At 43.4% G+C, this 25790-nt stretch overlaps 2 protein-coding genes across 5 annotated transcripts in view; one reads left to right on the top strand and one right to left on the bottom strand.

Annotated features, from left to right (window-relative positions):
• The window catches only part of sirt1 (sirtuin 1), a 49566-nt gene extending 42036 nt beyond the window's left edge, over positions 1-7530 (bottom strand). For 3 of the 4 annotated variants that reach the window (XM_069900823.1, XM_069900824.1, XM_069900822.1), the window contains exon 1: positions 7047-7530. The gene's annotated coding sequence lies outside the window, so the exon portion shown is untranslated. The remainder of the gene's footprint in view (positions 1-7046) is intronic. The other variant, XM_069900825.1, reaches the window with a different exon arrangement.
• The window catches only part of dnajc12 (DnaJ (Hsp40) homolog, subfamily C, member 12), a 45391-nt gene continuing 26848 nt past the window's right edge, over positions 7248-25790 (top strand). The window contains exons 1-2 of the mRNA XM_069900826.1: positions 7248-7505; positions 17790-17868. Coding sequence (XP_069756927.1) covers positions 7263-7505; positions 17790-17868 — 322 coding nt within the window. The 5' untranslated portion in view covers positions 7248-7262. The remainder of the gene's footprint in view (positions 7506-17789; positions 17869-25790) is intronic.

Genomic DNA, 25790 nt, shown 5'->3' with positions numbered 1-25790 from the left:
TGCAAGGGGAAAAGGAGGGAAAGGTCATCTAGGCCACCTAGACCTTCACTGATGCACCAAGGCATTTCCATGTGGGTCTTTAAAAATGTTAAATAAAGTAGATTAGATAAAGATGTGTTTCTCTTTCCAATATTTTTTATTTTTTTTAATATCTATATAACAATAAATATAACGTATTTGCAATTGTCTTTTTTATTTCTCTCATAATTTTAATGCTTAAAATGTTGATTGCCTGAAAGCAGCATGTCGCTGGCAGTGAGCAAAATCCAAAATGCTTCTGAGCTAGAGGATTTTTGTGGTCAACATTCTGGATCTCCAGACAATATAGGTACTTGAGGTACTCAATAGCTTCAGACGCTTTTGGAGGTGAGGGTGGAGGCTCCTCATTGTCATGCTCCTGTGGTTCGTGAACCTGTGCTACAGTAAAGTTATGGATGATCTCAAAGTCCATCAGATGCTCATAGGTTAGTCATTCATAATCAGCAGAGAACCACTGGTGAAAATCCTCTTTGCTAATTGGAAACAGCCTCTGTGCCTCACCCACCTCTTCATCTGTGAAGCTGTAGAATTCTTGCTCATCTTCATCTACCTTTGTGGATTGTTGTGATGAAAAGGCTGGACCCAGACACTTCTCCCAGCATTTTTCTATCCATGAGGAGCTGACTCCTGCCCAGCCCTACCCACCTAAGTGACAAACTTCTTTAACGTTCATGCTTTTCAAATAGTCTACGATTCTATGATTGATTCACACCTGTAATTCTGCTCGAAACCGGAGATGATCCCTTGATCTAGGGGCTTGATCTTAGATGTTGCGTTCTTTGGGAAGTAAGAAACTCAGACTTTCCGTTACGACTTAATAGGTTGGCAGCTGGAGGGTGGGCAGAACAGTTGTCAAGCAAAAGAAGAGCTATGAGTTCTCGCTTTTGCTAATGTGCTCACACAAATGAGCACGGACAGCAGGGACAAAGGTTACGTAAAGCCAATCCTCAAATATGACACTGGTCATCCAAGCATTGCTGCTATGTGTGTACTCTAATGGTAACAACTTCATGTTGTCAAGGTGGAAACAGCGGGGTGAGCAAAATTTGCCAATCATGAGTGGTTTTAATGTATATTCCAGTCTTATTAACACAACATCATGTGATCTTTGCATTGTTCAAACCCATCTCGTCGATTGGCTTCATCTTTGCTAGATAGTGTGGAGTCTGGGATCATCTTGTAGTAGAGGCCTGTTTTGTCACAGTTAAACACTTGCTCTTTGACATAACCACCTTCTTCTAAAAGAGATTTTAGTTCTGCTGGCAGTGGCATTGTTGCCTGAGTGAATTTCTCCAGACACTTAACACTTGAGAAATCCCGTGATGTCATTTAAACTGTTTAGCCATCCATTGCTAGCTTTGAACTGTAAGGTTTCTCTTGATCAGCTGGTCAAACTTCTCGGATTGAGCTTTGAGAATATGCCCGGAAATTGGAAAGCCTTCTGAGCGTGCTTGAACAAACCACTCAGACGGAGTCATCAAGGCTGACATCTTTGGCTGTGTTCATGCATTTGGCCTTTAGTTCCGCCTCTCAACTTTCCAAAGTAATGCATGCAACTTATCTCCCTGAGATTTGCAGCCACAGTGTTGATTCAGTTATGCCGAGGTCGCATGCAACTTGGGTTTGACTTTTATTTTTGATCGCATCAATTGCGTGAAACTTAACTTTCACTGAAAAAGATTTTCATCTTCTAATAGTGTGTTCTATTTTGATCTGAAAACAATTTCAATTCCAGAAAGAGGAATAAAGAGGGGTCCACCGGCTGATTGTGTTAAATCACGTTAAATCAGGGTTACACTTATACAACAGTAAACATATGTTAACAAATAGCTATAAGCAAGCTATGAAAGAGTCAAAAAATGTATATAAACAAAAACTATTCTAATAATCTACTGTAAATATTAGTGTATAATGTGGAACCCACTCCCCATTTTTGAGAAAATGGAAACATTTTACCCCTGTGCATAATACGACCCCATTCCCCTCGCCCGCTTGAGTCGCATTGCAGTCTCTCACAACCCCCTCCCCTCACCCGCATGAGTTGTGTTGGCATCTCTCACGACCCCCCCCCCACCCGTCCAAGTTATGTTGGCATCTCTCACAACTCCCCTCACCAGCCCGAGTCACGCTGGTGTCTCTCATGACCCCCCCCCCACCCGCCCGATTCGCGATGTCGTCTCTCACAACCTCCCCTCCTCTCAGACGCCCAAGTTGCATTGCCACTCGCCTGCTCGCCCGCGCTGTCGCGTGCTCGCCTGCAGAAATTTTTAAAAATTTTACTCTCACGTATAATGCGACCCACTTATTTTTGAGGAGGAAAAAGGGTGAAAAATGTTTTGCATTATACACGAATATTTACAGTAACCATTCTCTTGTAACCATCCCATAAATTTAGAAAATGAAAGTTCATTACAGTAGTAGAGCATCTAATTTTTTCCAGAGTCAAGCATGCCATCACATCAGATAACCATTGAGTATGTGTAGGAGGGACACCATCCTTCCAGCTCAAAAGTGTAGCCCTTCTGGCAATAAGAAGAGCAAAGACAACTCCATGTGTTTCTTACAGAGCTTGAAAATATTGCTCAGTCATTGCCACTAGTGGGCCATGGCATGTTAGGCTGGAAGCTAGAAGGGCCTTAGACTGAAAAAGGTGGAGAATCACTGATCTCGACTGAGGGACTTTGGCACCTCCCAGGCAATGCTGTCGAACAGAAGGGCTTGGGGGCAGAGGTACATAGTTCTATGAAAGTGGCGACACAGGCAGGGTGATGAAGAATGCTTGCCTTCATTTCTCAGGGCATCGTTACAACTGTACATGACATCGGTGACACCGCAGTTCTGGTCACTCGGAAAGAATTCATTGAAAGTGCAGGAAAGATATGCAAAATTGTAACCAGGATAGGCTGGGACTTTTCTCCCTGGAGTTTTGGATGAGGAGGAACTTTATAAGATTTATAATACAAAGAGCATGGGAAAATTAAATAGTCATTGCTTTCTTGTGAGAATAGGTATATCTAAAACTTGAGAACAAATCTAAGAATGAGAGCAAAAATATTTAAAAGGGGACTGAAGGGCACCTTTTTTAACACAGGGTGGGTGTGTATTTGGAGCAAGTTGTCAGAGAAAGTGGCATTAAAATATATGTAAACATGTGGATAGGAAATGTTTAGAAGGATATGGACCAAAAGCAGATGGAACTGGCTTAGACACACAACCTGGCATGGAATTGGGCTGAGTGGCAGTTGCTGTGCTGCAGACCTTTATAACTCTGACAGATGGGGCAAGAGGTGGCCAGTGGGCTGGTTAGGTGGAATGGTTTATGAGACAGTCAACTTCTTCTATGGGTTTGTGCTTTACTAGATATATGGCCTGAAGGTTTTCAGTATCACCTTGGATACCACTATCTTTCCAGAGTCATGGAGTCATGCAACATGGAAGCAGGACATTCTGTTCACCCATGCCCACAGCACCCATCTACATTAGTCCCATCTTCAAGCACTTGGCCAATTGCTATCAATATCCAAGGGATTTAAGTGCTTGATTGAAGACATCTTAAATGCTCTCAGGGCCTCTGCTTCCATCGCTCTCAGGAAATGTATTCCAGGTACTCACCACTCTGGGTGTAAAGTGTTCCTCAGATTCCCCAAAAATCTATGTTCTCTAGTTTTATTTTCCTTGCAATCTACCCTTGGATTTTGCATTTCAAGAAGTGGTTGAACATTTCTTTGAAATGTCATCTTCTCATGATTACAGTCAGAATAGAGATTGTTTTGGGAGGCTAGTGTTGGGCAAAGCAAACTACATAGGCTCTCCAACTTAGCTAACCAAATGTAACCAGAACATCAAAACTGATATTGGTTCATTCGTCCTTGCAATCAATTTCTCTATACACCATCTAAATGGACACCTAAATCACACAACAACTCCAAGGAAAACGCAGGGTGCAGTTGCAAACCACTAGAATTGATCATTGAAATCTTTGACTGTATATATCATGAAAGTCTGTGGAATATTTTGTTCAAATTGTGCTGTCCACATAAATCTGTTTCCATTTCATGCTTGCTCCTTGAAGACATTAAAGCCATGATACTAATCAATCTCATTTTGCTGACATTTTGCAAGTTAGACCTTCACGTTTATTATAACTTTTTAACCCTTGTTACTCTCTACTCCCAATACTTTTAGAATTACAATCATTGTTCTATTAAATCTACTTTCCAGTTTGGTGATTCTTGGCCCATCAGAAAGGAATGGACCTCCAAGGATAATTGAGGACCTTGTCCCTGAATGGACAAAATGAATCACCCTGGTATGATCTGACTTCTGCAGGGGAGGTGAAAAGGGTGGTACATTTTCTCCATTCATCCAAAGAATAGCTCTATTCTAGCAAGAAGTTGTTGGGTGAAATATTGCAGAGAGGAAGACTGAGCATGTCTCCATTCTGCTCTCAGATCAGATCTGTTAAGGATCTGTTGGTGAGAATCACAACTTGCCTGTCGTCATGCAGAGGATGGTGAGGAATTTTTGGCGACAGCTGAATTTGAAAATGGCTCATAATAATCACTCCATAATCCATATCCCTCTCTGCAGAGGTGATACATCAGGTAATTACAGTCCACGCTGCTGAAGATCCAGCTGCGCTGGATGGGTCACGTCTCCAGAATGGAGGACCATCGCCTTCCCAAGATCGTATTATATGGCGAGCTCTCCACTGGCCACCGTGACAGAGGTGCACCAAAGAAAAGGTACAAGGACTGCCTAAAGAAATCTCTTGGTGCCTGCCACATTGACCACCGCCAGTGGGCTGATAACGCCTCAAACCGTGCATCTTGGCGCCTCACAGTTTGGCGGGCAGCAGCCTCCTTTGAAGAAGACCGCAGAGCCCACCTCACTGACAAAAGGCAAAGGAGGAAAAACCCAACACCCAACCCCAACCAACCAATTTTCCCTTGCAACCGCTGCAATCGTGTCTGCCTGTCCCGCATCGGACTGGTCAGCCACAAACGAGCCTGCAGCTGACGTGGACTTTTTACCCCCTCCATAAATCTTCGTCCGCGAAGCCAAGCCAAAGAACAGCCTAGTGAATCTAATGGAGAAGGTGTTGGAAAAATCCAGAGTGACAAATTTAATCTTAGAAAGACAGGATTGATCAGAGATATTAAGCATTGATTTGTTGGAGAGTGTTTGACTAATTGAGTTTATTGAATATTGATGAGGGCAGTGCAGTTGATGTGGTTTATATGAACTTTGACAAGATCCCACGTGGAAATCTGGTCCAAAATATGAGAACTAATGGAATCCAAAGTGAATTAGATCCAAAATTGGCTTGTTAATAGAGGTAAGCAGTAGAGAGTTGCTATTCTGATTGGAAGCCTGTTACCAGTGGTGTACCACATGGATCAGTGCTGTCTGTTAACTGCATGATGTGAATGCAGGAGATATGATTAGTGGATATGAACACTGGAGTTGTTATTAATAGTGGCAGAATGGTTTTGATCAGCAGTATGTTGGGCATAACAGTTATAAATGGAATTTTATCCTGATAAATTTGAGGGAATGCAATGTGTTTATAGGAAGGGGGGGGGGTTGGGATTTAATAAGATAGGACATATACTATGAATAGGGTCCCAGGGAGTGTTGAGGAACAAAGGTCCTTGGTATATAACCCTAAAGATCCCTGAAAATGGGAGTGTGGGAAGATGGGGTGATGAAGAAGGCTACTGAAATGCTTGGCTTCATGAGACAGGGCTCAGAGTTTAAAACCAGGGAAGACTTAGTATGATTTTTGTAAAAATTAGCCCCTTTTACACAGAGGCTGAAAGCTGGGTTTTATCCCCCTTTCAAATGCTTTGTGAAAGAATTGCAAAGTGGATTGGTGGGTCTGGACTTAGCTGTCTTCGATCCACCTAGGTAGGTAGTCTCAGCAGTGGAGCATATTCAACTCATGGAGCCAGCTTTTATTGGTTCTGTGTGAACATTCACAGAAGGAAAGGGGAGAGAGAGAAAAACAAGTGGAGGAAATAGGGACAGGGAAAGAGAGAGAAAGATGGTGAAGGGAGCTAATGGAAACCCAGAAGTCAATGTTAATGTCATCTGGTTGGAGGGTGCCCAGATGAAATATGAGGTGTTGTTCCTCCAATTTGCATGTGGTCTCAGTTCTGACAGTACAATGAGACCCTGAACAGATATATTGGCATGGGAATGGGGCAGGGAAATGAAATGAGTTGCCCCTGGGAGATCCATGCTATTGTAGTGGACAGAGCAAAGGTGGTCAGTGAAGCGGTCTCCCAGTCTGCATCCAGGATCTTCAAGGTAGAGAAGACCACAACGGGAGCAGCAGATTCACAAATGAAGTACTGCTTCACTTGGAGGGGCTGCTTGGGGTGCCGAATAGTGGTGAGAGCGGAGGTGTAAGAGCAAGTGTATCGCCTCTTGCAGCCACAGGATAAGTCGCTAATAGGGTCAGTGGTGTGAAGGGATAGAGTGGACAAGGGTGTTGCAGACCCTGAGTAAGATGGAGAGGGGAAGATGTGCCTGGTTGTAGGATCACATGCACTTGGAATGGTAAGAACAGTTCAGGATGTGGATCTCCTGTTTTCTTTCATGCTGTTTCTGAAGAAATGTTGATATGGAGAAAAACAAAAAACGGGGGAATTAGAAACTGAAAATCAAACGGAAGCATAAAGGGATCACGGAGGATCAGAATTAAATATCACACGTGGGCCAAGGACGAATAAAATGATTCATTCCTGCGTGTGGATGGGTGGGTGTGTGTGTGTGTGTGTGTGTGTGAGAGAGAGATGGACCCAATGTTATAGACAGATGCAAAAACACTAGACTGTTTAAAGAAAAGCTGTAATTTCAGGCAAATTTCTTTGCCATTTAAATCGAAGGAGATCGCACTGGACGGCTTCAACATTCCTGCTCCCAATCGGGCAGATCGGGGTCACGGATTCGCCCCCACCCCCGCTTCTCCTGAGCGTTTTTGACCCCTTGAGGTGTCCTACCTCTCTGGCCAGCATGTTACATTCGGACGAGACGCACGCGTGAAGTTTCCATGGACATCTTCACCCCTTTTAAGATCGCTGTCAGTGTGCGAGTTGAACCCCCGATCAGTCCGGCTGTTCTGGACTGAGCTGCGGAGAGGGTGACACTGGTGGGCCGGAGTTGGGGGGGTGGGGTGGGGAGGGGGGGGAGAGGATAGAGACTGCTTGCGGAGATGGATGGCCGCAGCTGCTCCCCGCTCCGTGGTCCCTCCTCCCCCGCGAGACGCTCCCAGGAGGCGGAGACTGTGCGCGGCATCACTCGGAACGTCGGCCCCCGAGGGACGGGCGGCCGCCGATAAAGGGACCGCTCCTCGGCTGATCTGCAGCAGCGGGGCGCCACGGATGGACGCGATGCTGAACCTCGCAGCGGAGGCCGGAGACGATTATTACCAGGTGCTCGGCTGCGATGAACTGTCCACGGTGAGGACGAATCCTTCTCCCGGTCGCGGCGCTTTCCTGGGATTTGGGGGGGGGGGTCAAAGTCCTGACCACGGCCGGTGTGTGCCACGCGGGGGGTGGGGGAGAGATTGTTGGGTCACTGAATGCCACCCACTCGTTCCCAGCGCTCCCGAGTTTGCTGACTGCACCGGGGTGCTGGTCGCGCACGCTTTTAACGTGTTTCGATCATACTTATGAGACATTAGACATATTGCAGTCCACCACTGCTCAGCTCAGTGAGGAATGGGGACAGGTCAAACTGTGTACTGTACGCCGCTCAAGGGCTCAAGACCTACCCGTACGTTATGTATCTTTGCCTGTGCTATAGAAAGTACTCTGGCCTGCTGAGTTTCTCCAGCATTGTGTTTGGATCGTGTGAACTATTTTGTAACTGCGTAGGTATACACTGTCGTGCACCACTGTGGGGCGAATGTATATGTATTTATATGTGTGTGTGTGAACAGTTTCCTGAGATGGTGGAAGACATCAGTAAGTAAAGTCTCTCTTGAATCTTGCATCTCTTTTATTTAAGAAGCCTCCCAAGTAACACCAAAGACATGACAGTGTTTTTGATACAATCACTCACGGTGTAATGTTTTACCCCTGGGTGGGGGGGGGGGGGGGGTGCATCATAAATCTGCACCAGCAGGCATCATCTGAGTAACAGAATGCCAAGTTGGAGGGACATAAAATATTGTACTTGGAGCACTGTGTACCATTCTGGTTGCTCCGTCACAGGAAGCGTCTGGAAGGGGCACTGAAGAGATCCACCAGGATGTTAAACCCAATCTGCTGGTGGAGGAAATCAGCAAGTCAAACTGTATCGGTGGGAACATGTCAAGCCGAACAGCAGGGTTTCACTTCCCCGTGTTGACCATTCCTTTTTCTCCCACTGACGTGGCCTGACACGCCGAGTTCCTCCAGCAGACGGCGCCGGGCTGCAGATTGTTTTCTCTGGAATGTGGGAGGCTAAAGGACGACCTGATAGAAGTTTATAAAAGTATGAGAGGCAGTTAGAGCTCTTTGGTAGGGAAGAAATATCACACACTGGAAGGGTGCTTTAAGGAGATAAATGGGGCAAGTTTTTTTTAATTCAAATAGTGGCAGGTGCCTGGAAATGGCTGCCAGGGGTGGAACTGCAAATGGATACAATATTTTAAGAGGCTTCCAGCTGGACCCATGAATATGCAGGGATTTGAGTATGTATCATGAGCAAATCACAAATGTTTTAGTTCAATTTTACATCCTACTCTGTTCAGATCTTGGAAACTAAAGGGCCTGTCTCTATACTGTTCTATCTTCTATAATGTGGGTTAGTATATTTTTAATTTTACTTTTGATGGGTGTGATGTCACTGGCAAAGCCAGTATGTAGTCCCAACAGTTATTTGTCTTCGGAAGCTAGCGACAATCTGCGTTCTTGACTTGCTGAAATCCTTTTGGTGAAGATACTTCAATAGTCCTGTTGGGTAAGGTATTCCAGGATTTAGGCCCAGTGAAGAAGGACTGGCAATCTATTCGAGCGGAATCTGCAAGTGGTATTTCCATGGACCTGCTGCTCTTGTCCCTCGCGATTGTGTAGGTTTGGGAGATGCTGTTGGAATGATCTCTGAGTAACCTCATTGTATTTTGTGGCTGGTAGTTCAGGGTTGTGGATGGGGTGTTTATCAAGGTGCTTTGTCCTGAATCCTGTTAGACAAAATAAATCTTCAGATGCTGGGGTTGAGTGCAGTACACAGTGCTGGAGAAACTCAGCAGGTAACGTGACATCCAAAGGAAGCAAAAGAAAACCAAAATTTTGGGTATTAACCTTTTGCCAGAAATTCAGTTAGACTTGAATAAAAAGGTGGGTGAAAGAGGGAGGAGGAGGGGAGATGAGGGAGGAAGGAAGGGGGAGGAGCACCTGAAAAGTGTTGAGCTTCTTGAACGCACCAATGTGAGAGTATTCCCCCATGTCCCTGGTTTGTGCCTTGTAGAAAAATTTTGTGGATGTCAAGAGATCGGGAGATGAGTTAATCACCATAGACATTCACTCTGGACCTATTTTTGTAGCCATGGGATTTAAATTTAATTTTTTTTAAATGTTTTTTTTTATTTAGACATACAGCATGGTAACAGGCTATTTTGGCCCGATGAGTCCGTGCTGCCCAATTTATACCCCATTAACCTACACCCGCGGTATTTTTTTGAATGATGAGAGGAAACCAAAGCCCCACGGGAAAAACCAACACAGTCACGGGGAGGACGTAAAAATGCCTTACAGAAAGCGCAGGATTCAAACTCCAGTCCAGACCCGACCACTGACCATGTAAAAGTGTTGCACTAACCGCTAACTGGACAGCCCACTTATGGATCTCATCCAGTTGAATTCCTGGTGAATGGCGACCCATTGAGATCTCAATGATGAAGAACTCATTGATGGTGATGCCATTGAATGAAAAAGATGAGATGGTTTAACTCTCTGGAAATGGCCATTGCTGGTACTTTCATGGTGCATATGATCAGCACATGCCTGAATTTTTTTGGGGTCTTGCTGTATTCACCTGTGACTTGCTTGATTTGTTCTGGTGTTATGACAAGAAGTGAACATTGTACAACCATCAGTGAGCATCCCCACTTATGCTGGAAGGCGTTCATCGATGACTGGGTTTGTAGCAGGTATGAGTAAACCAACACAAGGGATAAGCCTAATTAACTAAAGGTGTCTCCAACCATCTACCTGTGTCAGATGCATCTGTCCATATAAGGATTGGTTGAAGTGGCTACTGCAGAGTCCTTATGGAGTTAAATTTCAGTTTTCATGCCAAGTACATTCTCCGTCATGCTCTATGGCACCATAAATGTGATAGAATAGGTATGGGAGCTCAAAACTTGGCTTAATTGAGGCACTGCAGACCAATTCATTTACTGCTAATGTTACAGAGCTTCTCATGGTAGTGTCTATTGAAGCTCCCTCCCCTTGACTCTACACCCTTGATACTTTCAGCTTCTTCCAAATGTGGTTCCAATAGAGGAGCATTGATTCATCAGATCATGTGATTCAGGCTGTTTTCTTGTCCACAATTGAATGTTGAGGACTCCTGCGTATATGTAAATGGAGGACCCGAGGCTGTGGTCTGGAATATGTGATGCTAAGGGAAGGATTGTGTTGCTGAGTGAATGGCTGTGATGAGTCTGTGGAACTGCACTCCCAAATTGCATATAGGATTTTGCAAGGTTGACCAGTGGATCATTGTGGATCTTAGACTAAGTCAGTATATGCCAGGGTACATTTTAATGCACATCAATACCAGAGCACTCCTCTGAGTTTCCCTGACACACAGATCTGTTGACTTTTGTGTATCAAGTTTAGCTTATTTGTGGTCCACATCGAATTCTTGGGTGTATCTTGAATCTTTGTGCACCTTTAATGTGAGTCAATACTTCACCACATTCAAGATTGAATTTATTCAAGATTGAATTTATTGTCATGTAATACAGACAGTGCAATATTACCTGGAATTTGTTTTTGTTTGAGGTAAGGAAGACAGATTCGCCATTAGCAGAATTTGCCTGAAAAGCATCTCTTATATTCAGAGAAAGAGAAGCAAAAGAGAGTCCCATCAGAGTTCCCAAGTGTCCATAGATTCACCTCTTGTGCTCCTACTGCCTCCCCACTCCCACCCCCCAGCCACACAGGGTCCAGTCCAAACCATCAGCAGCCCAATCTGAACCTCTGATATGATCAGGAACCCTTCAATGCCCTTGCATCCTCTCTCATCTCAGATCCGATACCTGGTACCTGTTCAGCCAATCTCCAGCAGTCCACAGCCTGGTGTGAGCCCCTCGACCATAGTCACCCACAGCCTGCGGGCGTTTTCACCTTGAGTCACCAACAGCCCACGATCTATGTGTTTCTTCAACTGCAGAACCTTTAAAATATAACATTTATAAAATTGAGTGTTGGCCAGTATTCATCTGAGGAAAATAGGGTCACCACGACTGCCCTATTGAACCTGTGTTAATAGGGAGTGATTGAACATAGGGGAATAAATGCACCTGTCCTCTTTTTCACCTCTCCTTAACAGCATTAGCAATAGTGGCCATCACACAATCTTTGAGGAGACAGTCTTGCACTCGTGTTGGGAACGCACTCCTTGTTATGAAACATTGTAATCTACATGTTAAATGGGATTGACTTGGAATAGATCTGGCAGTTCCAACCAATCCTTGAGGCACTGCAGAAATGTACATCACCATAATCTACAACCTCAAGGCTCAACATTTCTTTCATTCCACCATTGATATCAAGATGGGGGATCCAATCCAGGGAGTGGAGAAGAGCATGCCAGGAGAAGAAACAACAAGTTTCATATAACCACCATCAGAGACTTCAAGAATGTTGCAATCCTCCATGATGGCATGAACCACCCCCCCATGTTAATAGTATGGACTAGACTAAAGTATCCACAAGCATGTTCAGCTACAAGTGCCAAGCAGTCGATCCATCTTGGCTTCCTCCTGAGATGCCCACTATCAAACACTGCCCAGGTATGTCTTGTTCACATAAAGCTTGACAAATCCACTCCAGCTAATTAATGCCACGTGGATAGATTCTCAATGATAAGAAAAATTACTGGCAGCACAAAGGTAGTTGTTCATCCATGCACGACCTGTTCACCTTGGCCCAGTTTTGATTCTGCCAGCTCTGCTCAGCTCCTGATCTCATCACAAACTTCATTCCAACTGAATTCCAGACGAGAGGTGAAAGTGTCTGCCCTCGACATAATAAGTCACAGTCATCTCCACAGAGTAGGTGAATACAAAACTAAATTTAAGGTGAGAGGGGAAATGATTTAATAGGGACCTGTGGGATGCCTTCATGCAGAGGATGGAGGATATATGGAATGAGCTGCTAGAGGAAGTAGTAGAAGTGGAGACAATTAGATGGGAAAAGTCAGGAGGGAACTGGGTCAAATGCAAGCAAATAGGAAGAGCTTGGTAGAGCATAGACAGGGCCTGGTTCTATCTTTCAGTGCTCCATGACTCTAACTGATCCCAGCACTCTAGGAGCATGGCAAAACTGAACTCTAAGCATCAAAGAACAAAACATACGTGCAAATGAAGATGATTGTGCTGTAGAGGTCACTCATCATATCACCAAGATATCCTTGGAGGAGACCCTGAGAGCACTACCCAAAGTGCCACCATCATAGGCAGCCTCGTCGGTGACCTTTTCTTTCCCTTCCTCCACGATGATACAATCAGAAGTCAACATGTTTGCTGGTGATGGGCAAAATGTTCAATTCCACTGGAAACCTCACCACATGAATGTCTGCATGCAGCAATATCTGGGCAATATTTAGACATGGGCTAAGAAGTGGCAGTCATGTCATATATGTAATAGACCATGGCCAACACATGAATCTAAGCAGCCATTCATGATATTCAGGGGCAGTGCTATTGCCAAGCAACCCTAACCACAGTTGACAAAATGGACAGACCACGAGAAAACTTTAAATGCAAGAGCAAGGCACAGACTGGATATCCTTCTAGACACCACAAAGCAATTCCACCATTTATATTTCAAAGGTCACAGAACCTAAAGAGTATCACCTAACTAGCTCTACACAATTCTTGGACAAGGAGACCACTTGTTTGCACCTCATCAGTAGACTGTGGTTCCCGTCCACAAAATGAACTTGTATGGCTTGATAGCTCCAAACCTGGGGCCTACGCCACCATAATGTTCTTTCTACTCTACTTTCTTAGAAATCTGAGAAGATTTGGCATGTCTTTGAACACTATCGAACTTCTGCTGCTAGAGAAGATGTGGTATATTTATTATTTGAAGCTAAAACATCTGCTCTGACAGCACAGTACAGGCCTTTCACCCCATGATATTGTGATGACCTACTCCACAATCTTCTAATATTTTTCCCATCTCACACCCATCACTCTCTTTTTTCCCTGCATCCATGTAAGCGTCCCTGTCTACCAGCCTCCACCACAAATCCCAACAATGCATTCCATCTGCCATTCTCTTTTTTTTTAAAAAAAAACCTTCCTCTGACATCTCCCTTTAACTTTTTTTCACCCTCCTTAAAACAGATCTCCTCTGGTATTGGTGACTGTCACCCCAGGAAAAAAAGGTGCTGGTTGTCCACTTGATCCAAGTCCATCTTAATCTTACATGCCTCTAGCAAGTCACCTCTCATCCATCATCGCTTCACTTTCCTTACTGGTATACCACCTTTAACCAAGTTCAACGTCCCAAGCCACATTTTTTTTAAAAAAGTATTTGGATAGTAAATATAATTGGGAGGATGATGGAAGGTTGTGTCAGAGAATGGGGATTGCAGAATATCTGAAAGAAGGAGCAGTGGAAAGGAATTCCAGGTCCTGGCACCAAGACTGCTGACTCCACAGCTCCCAGTTGTTGGATGAAGTAAAATGGGGCATGGAACCATTGGAGGAATGGAGAAGTTTAGGATTGGAAGGAGGTTCTAAAGATAGGGAAGTTGTTGGTCAATTTATTGCTCCATGTGATATCAAGAAACAGTGACTGTCCACAACCTGGCCAATTAATGTTAGCAGCACAGTGATGGCACTTGCTCACAAACACCCTCTCGGATGCTGAGTTCTGCCAGGACCCCTCAGGTACAGAACTCTTTCCGGGCATTATCCAAACAAGGGTGGCACGGCTGACGTGGCGGTTAGTGCAACGCCTTTACAGCACCAGCGATTGGGACCAGGGTTTGAATCCCACGCTCTCTGTAAGGAGTTGGTACGTTCTCCCTGTGCCTGCGCGGGTTTTCCCCGGGGTCTCCGGTTTCCTCCCACCATTTCAAAATGTACTGGGGTTGTAGGTCAATTGGATGTAATTGGGCGGCACGGGCTCATGGGCCAAAAGGTCCCGTTACCATGCAGTGTGTCTAAATTTTTAAATAATTACATTTAAGAACAAGCAGTTGCATTTCTGAAATGAGAACAATTGCTTTTCACCCTATTTAACAGAGTGTAAGAAAACACTCAGGAAAACAGGAGTCTATGGAACGTGAAAGAACTCTGTACTGGCTAGTGAGCTAATCGGGGTAAAAAGCTATCTGATCAGCTCCTTTAGACATTCATTAACAAGACTAGTACATCTTCATTGCAGGATGAAGTGTGTCACTGTTAACCAAAAACCTTACTTAGCCAGCCACGTCTCACCAGTTTAGGGACAAGCCAGAGACCTCTTGACTTCCCAGTTTCTCTCCACAATGAAGACATCAATAGAATCTCAATAATATGCAGGATACAGGAGTTCACTTGCTTGGTTCTCCAGACAGCACCATAAACATCCATTGTGTGTCCCATCTGCCGCACTCTCGCTATTGGCCAAAGCTCTTTCTACATTACTCTCCAAACCTGGAGCCTTCGCTGCCCAGGAACACGATGCCAACTGCTGCGCGGTTGCACGTTGCCTAACAGCTTGACTTTGCCATGCATCAATGTTCCTTCTTCATATTTTTTGGAATTTAAAAGAAAGTCTGCAGATGCTGGGGTCCAGCGCAATACACAAGCGTACTGGAAAAACTCAGCAGGTCACCCAGCATCCATAGGAAGTAAAGGGGAACCAACATTTTGGGCCTGGGCCCTTTGTCATCTAGTGCTCCTGATGTGGCCTCGTCTACATCACGGGAGACTGCATGCAAACTGGGAGATTGATTGATGAGCGCCTGCACTTTTTCTACTGCAAGTGGCCGAGCATTTTAATTTCACACACCATTGTCATGCCAACATGTCTGTCCATGGCCTTGTGCTACCAAATCTAGGCCACTCGCAAATTGGAAGAAGACCCCATATTCCATGTTGGCCATCTTTAAGCAGATGGCATTAATATCAACCTCCAATTTTCATTAACTCCCTCCTCCGAGTTTCTCCTTTTCCCTATTCCTCTGTTTCCTTTACTGCAGCTCCCCAACCCCTTCCCTTCCTACTGCTACCAGAGGGCTACTCTCTGCCCTCACCAGCATCATTTCTCAGCTCTTACCTGCTAGCCTGTGCTCCTCACTCTTCCCCTTCCTCCCACCTCTCTTCCTTGCCTCTCCTCCCACCTTTCATTCAGATGTCTGCATGGTTGTTTTTTTTTTCTTCTAAGGCCCAGGCCTGAAAGTTTGGTTACATGTTACTTCCTATGAATGCTACGTGATCTGCTGAGTTTCTTCGGCACATTTTTGGAATTGCTTGGCTAAATTTAAATGGCTGGAATTGCCTTCTGCTGTGCTGTAAATGAAATTTTACAAATTTAAATTTAAAGTTCACCTAACATGTTTTGAAAAGGCAGCTCACTGCCATGTTCTCATGAGCAGTTAGGATGGGCAATAAATACTGGCTTTGTCAATGATGTTCATTATCCAGGGATTTGTTCTTAAATTATACATTGAAACGACCCTGCACCACATCCTATGCCTTGATGCAAACTCCCTCTTGATGATTTATGTTTGCATCATACTCCACAGAACAGTGTGATCCCAGGCTGATGCTGACAAGTACTGGAGTAAGGAATTAGTAAAGGTCTATTGTTCAGGTCAGTCATTGTCAGTTGACTGCATCATAATAATTTAGATTCTGCAAGGGTACTGGTCAGGTTGTGATCCAAGTCAAGTCATCTTTATTTATCGTTCATAACATGCTCGCACGGTAAAGACGAGATAGCGTTTCTCTAGGACCACGGAGCATATTTACATAAATATATTAGAAGAGAAGTTAAATGCATTAAAATATTAAGATGTTTACAGTAAAAGTCCACAGTACATTATCCACGTGTTCTGGGAATTCAGGAGCCTGGAGGTTTGGGGGAAAAAAAAACTTGTCCAATGTGGACACAAGGGCCTGAGTCTTATGGTGCCTCATGGCAGGTGGGAGAACAGTTTACGCGAGGGATGTGTGGAGCCTTTCACAATGTTTATTGCCTTTCACCTGCATTAAGTGTTGTAGATGTCCGTCACAGTATGAAGAGAGCCCCCAATGATCTTTTCCGCTAACTTCACCATCCTCTGCAGGGTCTTGCAGTTTGAGGAGGTACAGATTCCGAATCAGGTGGTGATGCAGTTGCACAGGATGCTCTCGATATATCCTCTGTAGAATGTAGTGAGGATGGAGGGTGGGAGATGGAGTTTCCTCAGCCTTCGCAGGAAGTAGAGGCACTGCTGGGCTTTCTTGGCTATCGAATTAGTGTTAAGGGACCAGGTGAGGTTCTACACCAAGTGCACTCCTTCAATGGTCAGCGGAGCGTGGACTCCTGGACCCCCCTAAATGAACAACCATCTCTTCTGTTTTATTAACGTTCAGATAAAGGTTGTTGGCTCTGCCCCAGTCCGTTAGCGACTGCACCTCATCTCTGAACACTGATTCCTCATTCTTACTACTCAGGCCCACCATGGTCATGTCATCAGAAAAATTGATGATGTGGTTCAAACTGTGTTTAGCTGCACAGTCGTGGGTCAGTTGTGAGTGAACAGCAGTGGGCTCAGCACACAGCCCTGGTGGGGGGTGGAGTTGGGGGCGGAGTGCTCTGCTCAGTGTGATCACCTTGGAAGCGCTGTTACTGATCGCAGATTGCCTGAGGTCTCCCCGACAGGAAGTCAAAAATCCAATTGCAGAGGGGTGTTGAGACCCAGCAGGTTCAACTTCCTTATCAGGTCCTTCGGTTTGATTGTGTTGAATGCCCATCTGAAGTCAATAAACATCATTCGAACATACAAGTCCTTATTTTCCAGGTGGGTGAGGGCTAGATGGAGACTGAACTATTCCAGTGTTTCCAAAGTCTAAGCACCAGCAACATTATATGTGGAAATTTATAAGATTTAATTTGGCACTTTTAATGGTGGAAAGTTCCAAAGGATGATGTTGTGTGGAAGTTGGCATTATGTTTTGCAAAGGGGTGCAGACTGAAATCTCAAAACGTCATTCTTCCACTGTTGCATTAATTATGAGTTTGTGCATTCAGTGTCATTAAATACAAATGACCCTGAAAGCATGACGCAGCTTCCAATATTTACGGCATACTTGGTGAAAGCTGAGTATTACTTGTTGCCATGGAGAATGCATGATGTCAAATAGAGCATTCGCTTCCTGGATGCAAAATAAACAAGCCAGAAGAGGTAATACGTGCATGAAAGGAAGTGCTGCCTGATAAGTTTACCAATATCTTGTTTTATTTTGCTTTCTCTGATGACCTGAGTGACGTCAAGTTTACCTTTAGATCTGAAATTGTGCAATGATTCAATATTTATTTTTTCAGACAGAACAAATCCTAGCAGAATTCAAAGCCAAGGCCCTGAGCTGCCATCCTGACAAACATCCGCAGAATCCAAAAGCAGGTACGTTTGCGTTCAAAGTAAAGCATTCTTACGGAACATCTGATGGCCTTGGCAATGTTCACGCTCAAGTTTATCATGATTTAATAGAGGTTTTCCAGACTATGGTGCACATACCCACAATACATAGCACATAATAAACACACACACACCCCACACACCTCAATAAAAATATATACGTATTATGGGATCATTTACTCGGTTACACAAAATTGTTCGTCAATCTCACAGCCTGTGGGCTGAAGCTATTTCCCAGCATGCCAGTCTCTAACTTTGGTAGACACATCTTTGTGATGTGCTGAGTGACCCAGAATGTGAAGCAGGAGTGTAGTCAGGGTGCCCCGAGCGTCCTATATTTAACAGAAATACAACACGAAAGTCTCCGGACACCGGGGTTGAAGCAGAAGCATAATGCGGGAGAAACTCCATGCTCATGTGAAGGACTCAAGTCCAAAATGTTGTTTATGTGGCTACATAAAGTACGCTGCTTGACCTGCTGAGTTTCTCTAGTATTGTGTTTTTACTCCTATGTTTAACATTTGTGACTCCTATATTTTCACTGGGATATGGCGGAGGGCTTGAGTTATCAAGAGCTGTTAGGTAGGCTGGGTCTTTATTCCCAAAAGTGTAGCAAGCTGATGGGTAATTAGGGGCATGTTTACAGTGAATGCTCATAGTTCTTTATTCCAGGGTGGGCGATTCTAGAGGGTTGAAAGTGAAAGAGGAGAGATTTAGGATCCTTATTCACTTAGTGAGTCTTCTGTATCTGGAATAAGCTGCCAGAGGAAACTGTAGAAGCATGAACAATTTTGACATTTAAAAGACTTTTGGACAGAAATTTGGATGGATGAGCTGAGAAGGATATGGACCAAATGCAGGTAAATGGGAAGAGCCCAGAATGTCAACTTGGGTGAGATGGGCTGAAGGGCCTGTTCCACGGTGTATGACGTTGCATCAACAGTCATAAATTATTTGTGCCCCTGTCTTGCATCTGCACCCTCAGCCTCTCCCCTTTCTGTTTACGATCAGCAACCAGGGTTACCGCCTCCCATTCCAAAGAAATCATTTGGCCTCACGAGCTGAGGCAAGCAAGCGAGTCAGAAACAATCAAGGGTTTGGAGTTCAGAGGAGTTGATTTTCAGGCAAGGTGACCGTGGGAAGTGGCGTGCATCAAAAACTTACAACAAATATCAGTGTGGAGTTTGTACGTTCTCCCTCTGAGTGCTCCAGTTTTCTCCCACATCCCAGAGATAAGTGAGATAAATTGTCCTCCATTTTTAGGTGAGTGATAGAATCCTGGGGGGGTTGGGGAGGTGGTGGGGGTGAGTTGAAGAGAATGTGGCAAGATGTTTGTTGTCTGTTGCTTGTGTATTATGTATATGAACCCTATATAAATGTATACAGTACATGTATATGTATATGCACACACATGTGTGTATGTGTGTAAATGACATGGATGTAAAAGGAGGTGATTGGTCAATAATTTCGAGTTGTGTCGAGCAGCCATTCTCAATGGGGCTATATGCCCCCCACCCCAGCCCCCGCCTCCGCACATTTAAGGGGAGCCATGGAATGAAATCATAAAATGTTTTTTTTTTATGTAGTTGGTAAGAGAAAAGTACAGAAGAAACTAGCTAAACTTTTCTGTTTCACAGGAAAGGGGGCCCATAAGCTTTGAGCAGAGCCCTTGTATTTAAAAAAAAAAAAGTGTTGATAATGGCTGGTGTAGAGGGTTATCAAAGAATACCACAGGGTAGATATCAGTTATAGACATGGGCAGAGAAATGTGGATGGACTTTAATCCAGACATGTGTAAGGTATTGCACTGAAGGAGGCCAAGATTAAGGGGAAAGTATACAGTTAATGCCAGGACTTTTTAAAAGCATTGATATGCTGAGGGTCTGGGTCCATTCCCCCTTGAAAGTGGCCATTCAAGATGATAGCATGATCAGGAGCACTCAACATGGATTTGTGGGAGGAAGGTCATGTTTGACCAATCTGATTGAATTTTTTGAAGAGGTGACTAGGAATGTGGATGAGGGTAGCGCAGTGGATGTTGTCTATATGGACTTCAGTAAGGCCTTCGATAAGGTACCACATGGAAGGTTAGTTAGGAAGGTGCAGTCTTTAGGTATAAATTTTAAGATAGCCAAATGGATTGAACATTGGCTGAAAGGGAGAGGCCAGAGAGTGGTAGTGGATAATTGTCTGTCAGGTTGGAGGCCGGTGACCAGTGGTGTGCCTCAAGGATCTGTATTGGGCCCATTGTTGTTCGTTATATACATTAATGATCTAGATGATGGGGTGGTGAATTGGATTAGTAAATATGCAGACGATACTAAGATAGGTGGAATAGTGGATAATGAAGAAGGTTTTCAAGGATTGCAGAGGGATTTGGGCTGCTTAGAAAAGTGGGCTGAAAAATGGCAGATGGAATTTAATGCTGATAAGTGTGAGGTGCTTCATTTTGGTAAGAAGAATCAGAATAGGACATACGTGGTAAATGGGAGAGCATTGAGGAATACAGAAGAGCAGAAAGATTTAGGAGTAACGGTACATCGTTCCCTGAAGGTAGAAACTCACGTGAATAGGGTGGTGAAGAAGGCTTTTAGTATGCTGGCCTTTATCAATCATTGCATGGAATATAGGAGTTGGGAGGTGATGTTGAGATTGTATAAGACGTTGGTGCGGCCTAATTTGGAGTTCTGTGTGCAGTTCTGGTCGCCTAATTATAGGAAGGATATAAACAGAGTGGAGAGAGTGAAGAGAAGGTTTACCAGAATGTTACCTGGGTTTAAGCATCTAGAGTATAGGGAGAGATTGGACAGATTAGGTCTTTATTCTTTGGAGCGTAGAAAGTTGAGAGGGGATTTGATAGAAGTATTTAAGATTATGAAAGGGATAGACAGAGTGGATGTGGATAGACTATTTCCGTTAAGAGGAGGAAAGATTAAAACAAGAGGACATGAGTTAAGAATTAAGGGGCAGAGGTTTAGAGGTAACATGAGGGGGAACTTCTTTACTCAGAGAGTGGTAGCTGTGTGGAATCATCTTCCGGGAGAAATAGTGGCGGTGGAGTCAATTGTATTATTTAAGAAAAGGTTGGACAGGTATATGGATGAGAAGAAGATGGAGGGTTATGGGCATTGTGCAGGGAGGTGGGACTAGAAAGGGGTGTTTGGTTCGGTGCGGACTAGAAGGGCCTAATGGCCTGTTTCCGTGCTGTAATTGTTATGTTATGTTATGTTTTTAAAAAAAGCATATAGTACACTTGCCATCATAGATTGTGGCTTAGAGTATAAGAGACAAGAAGTCATGATCTTTGGTTAGAATGTGCGGACTTTTATATGTTACTCTAGTTGCCCCATTAGAAGAAGAATGTGGATGCTTTGGAAAGGTACAGAAGACGTTTACCAGGATGCTGCCTGGATTAGAGGGGTTGGACAAACATGGATAGTGTTCTGACCATTGGAGGTTGAGAGGGGGCCTGATAGAATTTTATATGATATATAAACATTGATAGGATAGGCAACCAGGATAGAAATGGTCAGTCAACATTTCAGGATTGGAACCTTTATCAAGCTTAAGGTAGATTCACATTTGTATACCCCATTACATGTAGGTCCCTATCACAGCATCTCTCTCCTTTTGTGTGTATAATTTCACCATTTTTATCAGTTTGATAAAGCATTCTGACCCAAAACGTTGACTGACAATTTTACACATGAATGCTGTCTGATCCACGGAGTTCCTCCTGAGTTCATTAGTTGTCCCAGATTCCAATGTCTACTGGTTTTTGTGTTTCTTTACAACTTCTTGATATGAGCTTAGATATTCAGGGCCATTTCCAAATGTGGAGATGTGAAAAAACTTGGTGTGCCAAACTGTGAATGGATTAATGATTTTTTTAAAAACTTCTGGGAGATAGAGGCAAACAGATGAAATTGAAGGTTGGATTTGGAGATTCATTGATCACTGTAAGTTGTCCCAGTGACTTGTAGAATATGAGGGAATTTATGAAAATGTGGGAGAAAAGACAACGTGTGAACATTTTGGTGGGAAGAATGAGAAGAGGCCATTTAAAATGGAGGCCTAAATTCTACTGAGTTAAGTACAGTGGCGTCACTAGGGTTGATGTCATCGAGTACGATAACTCATGGTGTCACCACCCCTCCCTCCCAACATGAACCTCCTTCCGTACCAGACCATACAGAATCTTTAATAGTGTTTTTTGGCTTATGCTGCTTGTAAATCGTAATTCCCATATATATCACTGAATGTAATGGCAATAGAAGTGAGATAAACAACTAGAAAAATTAAAATTACACCTTTAAATTACAATCTCATACACACAGCCTAAATGTAAAAAAAAAGAAACAAATTAGCAATAGTTGTAAAAAATATAGAATAATATGTGATAAATATAGTTATAAATTGCTTAAATGTAATATTTTTTGTTATATGAATACTAACTACAAAATTGTTTTGTAAAATCTTTCTACTTTGAATGACAACATTATTAGTAACTGAGCGGAAGCCTTTTTTTGAATTTTCTCCTTTTTCCTTTAATTACTACTTCATTCTCAAAAAAGTTATTGGTCTAGGTTCACAAATACTAATGACCACAATGTTTTGTCCATATTTGACAAAAGCAGTGACTATAAAAACATCAGCAGCAAAGAAAACAACAGCGCATGCAGACGAAGTCACGTGATTTGAAGCATCGTTGTAATTGGGTAATAATGACAGCCCTGACCGAAGCACATTGGAAGGTTCAAAAAGTAAATGAGCATTGCGTTTTAGCCTTGTAGGTATATTGATACATATAAGCTTGTCTTATGAAAAATATTTTTGTTGTAATAACTAACTACAGGGATATTTTTATAAAAACATAATAAATTTCTATTGAAACACTGCAAAAAAAATGTTTGTAGACAGTCGTTTTGGTGTCACCCGGTGCGGTCTGCACTCCCCAAAACCCCTTAGTGACACCAGTGTGTAAGCAGATGTGCACAGTTCTTTGAAAGTGGTAGGGTTGATTGAGAATGTAATTAAAGCAGGAGAGAACCTGTGCTTTAGAGATAGAAACAAAACACATGAACAAAGAAGAGTATGAATCCTTACAAATTTTAGTTCAATCACAACTGGAATATGGTCTCTAACTTTGGCAGCCACGCTGTGGGAAAGATGTTAAAGCTTTGAGGGATTGCAAAACAGATTTATCAAAATGAATCTCAGAATGAGGAACTTTAGTTACAGGGTTTGTTTTCTTGGAACAGAGGAGATCATGTTTGCATGTTTAAAATCACAAGGGCAGGGACAAAGTAGAATGAGATGCCTTAGCAGAAGGGGCAAGAACGAGGGAAAAGGGTGAAAGTAAATGGCAAAAATCAAGTGGTTGGCGGTTTGATGTAAATTCCGTTGCAACGTGTGAAAGAGTTTGGAGCATAATGGGGAGAGGGTGGAGTGATACTGTATTATTCGTAGAGCTGGCACAGACCTGACAGGTCAAATGGTCTCCTTATATGTTGTAACCATTTTGTGATTCTGCCCCAATAAATGCTTGGAAAATAAAAACTAAGTCTCAGCAAGATCTACATACAAAGAACAGCCTGCTGATTTATTTTCATGGGAAAGATGCAAGTGTAAGTGAGAAGCTCTTCAGACAGCGACATAACGAGGTCCACGTCTGTCGACGTCAAGGAGACTGTGAGCTGTGTTTTCTTTCAGAATTTACCCTACCTTGGATTATTTTGAACTAAGATCGAATAATTCAAAATTTCTATAAATCCATTTTTGTCTTACCCAACAATGAGCTTCAATTGGAAGGAAAATAAACATGTTCTCATCAGTATTTAAGCATGGATGTTGCCATGGTATATTTATTATGCAAATATCTATCCAGCTAAGTGATGAAATATTCCTTTCACTCTATTGCCACAGATAATATGTGTTTTTGTTAGCTTTGATAAGGCTTTGGGACCTGAGTAATTATTATCACAGCAATATTCCTTATTCATCCTGTTCCGAGTCCAGAGGACCCCAAAACCCAGCAGCAATAGAGATGCACCATGACAAAGGGTTACTTAAACAAAAATTGCTTTTAATTATCTTTGAACATGAAAATAGAATCAAACTTTAACTTCCCTCTATTGACTCACTTAACCTACTTAACCCCCTTCTAATGCTAAGTGCACGTGTGCATAATGTGTGTGTGTGTGTGTGTGTGTGTGTGTGTGTGTGTGTGTAAGTTCAGCAAAGTTCTTTGGTTCACAGTCCAATCTCACTGGTTTGTAGGCAAGTCTTGGACTGTGCGCAGAAGTTAGCATTAATAAAGTTCACCAGGCTTTGGTGCTTTACAGGTAAATGGTTACCATTCAGAAGGGTTCTTGTTAGTCTTCAGAGAGTTTTTCTTGTTTCAGATCACCACAGAGTTCCTTTCTGTTTCTCCATTTCCAAGGGAAACACCAGAGAGCCAATCCTCTCCTTTGACCAGGCCATCTTCCAAAGCTTGCCAGCTTGTCCCCCTGGAACCGATGTCTTGTGTCTCTCCTCTCTGAGAGCAAAGCCTGCTTTTTTTCTAGCTCTCTGCTTGCAAAGATCACATGACCCTGCAGACAGCAAGTTCTGCTTTCCAGACAAAGCTGCTACTGCCTGTTGTTACATTTATTGCCCTTTTGCAAATAACAGTCCATCGTGAGTCTGCACCCTCTTGCAAAAGCTCCTGCAAAAATTCTGTGTTTTAAAGTGTGTGTGACCTGCTCTAACAAACCTTTCCCAATTGATCTCCCAAACATTTCTATATACTCTGTCACAATCCTAATGAATAAAGCAAGTTTGTCCCCCTATTATAAATTATACCCGCACCGTGGAACCAAATTACAGACAAAACACAAGCTTGCAGTTCTATGGTTCCAATGTGACTATTTCACACAGCTAAAGGCCGATGAATGAATGAATTAACACTGCATATGTTGCTGGCAGGTTTAACAAATGTTCAGTGTGACAGCAATTTTACTTTTTCAAGAATTGTTAAACTTGACATTTTCAACCTGATGCAGTTCAATATGTATTAGGAGCTGTTTCTTGAAGGAACTTTCCAAAGCATTCCTGTAGATGCTAGGATCTGGAGTGGAAATAAAAACCCAATCTGCTGGAGGAACTCAGTGGGTCAGAGGGAGGAAAAGAGTGGCCATCATTTTGGGTCAGAGTCCTTCATCAAGACTGTAGTTCTGGCTCGAAATGAGTTCCTCTGGCATATTGTGTCCTGCTCCAGTGAAACCATATTTGACTTAGGCTATAATGATGGGGACACTCCTGACCACTAGAGGGAGCAGCTCAGGGATTCAAGATGGATGCCTCCACACAGTCATGCGAGCACGTCAGCTAATATAGTTGGCCCATCTTTGAAATGATTGAAGATTGATTCCTGCATTTAATAAGCTAAAAGGGATCTTCCAACTAAAGAGGTTGAAGGTTTTCAAGGTGCCATTTTAAAGATGTGAACAGACAAAATGAGACCAGGAGTAGACCTCAAGCCTGTCCAGCCATTTTAAAAAGGACAAAGAAGCCTACTTGATTGACACCTTGTAGCATAGATAAAAGCTCACACTCAACTGGAGGGAGAACAAATGCTTTTATTAGCTTACAAAACAGATAGGGTTCATGAACAGGCTTCAGAGGGGTTCTGGGTTTAGGTGGGAAACCAGGGTTATATACAGACCCCAGGGCGAGGAGTCGGGTGGCAGGATCAGTCGTCAGCACAGCACACTTCTAGTGAATCCCAGTTCACTACATTCACTCCTTCAGAATTAAGGGTCTGTGGATGAAAAGAACAAGGATCAGAAGCCGGTAATTGTCACAGAAGAGAAATATTTACAATACTGTTTACAGATTCAGGCGGTCCAGGGGTCTGGAGATTCTGG

Source organism: Narcine bancroftii, chromosome 10 (assembly GCF_036971445.1).
Source record: "Narcine bancroftii isolate sNarBan1 chromosome 10, sNarBan1.hap1, whole genome shotgun sequence".
Lineage (NCBI taxonomy): Eukaryota > Metazoa > Chordata > Chondrichthyes > Torpediniformes > Narcinidae > Narcine > Narcine bancroftii.
Note: the sequence above shows the minus strand (reverse complement) of the source record. Positions and strands in the feature narration are given on the sequence as shown.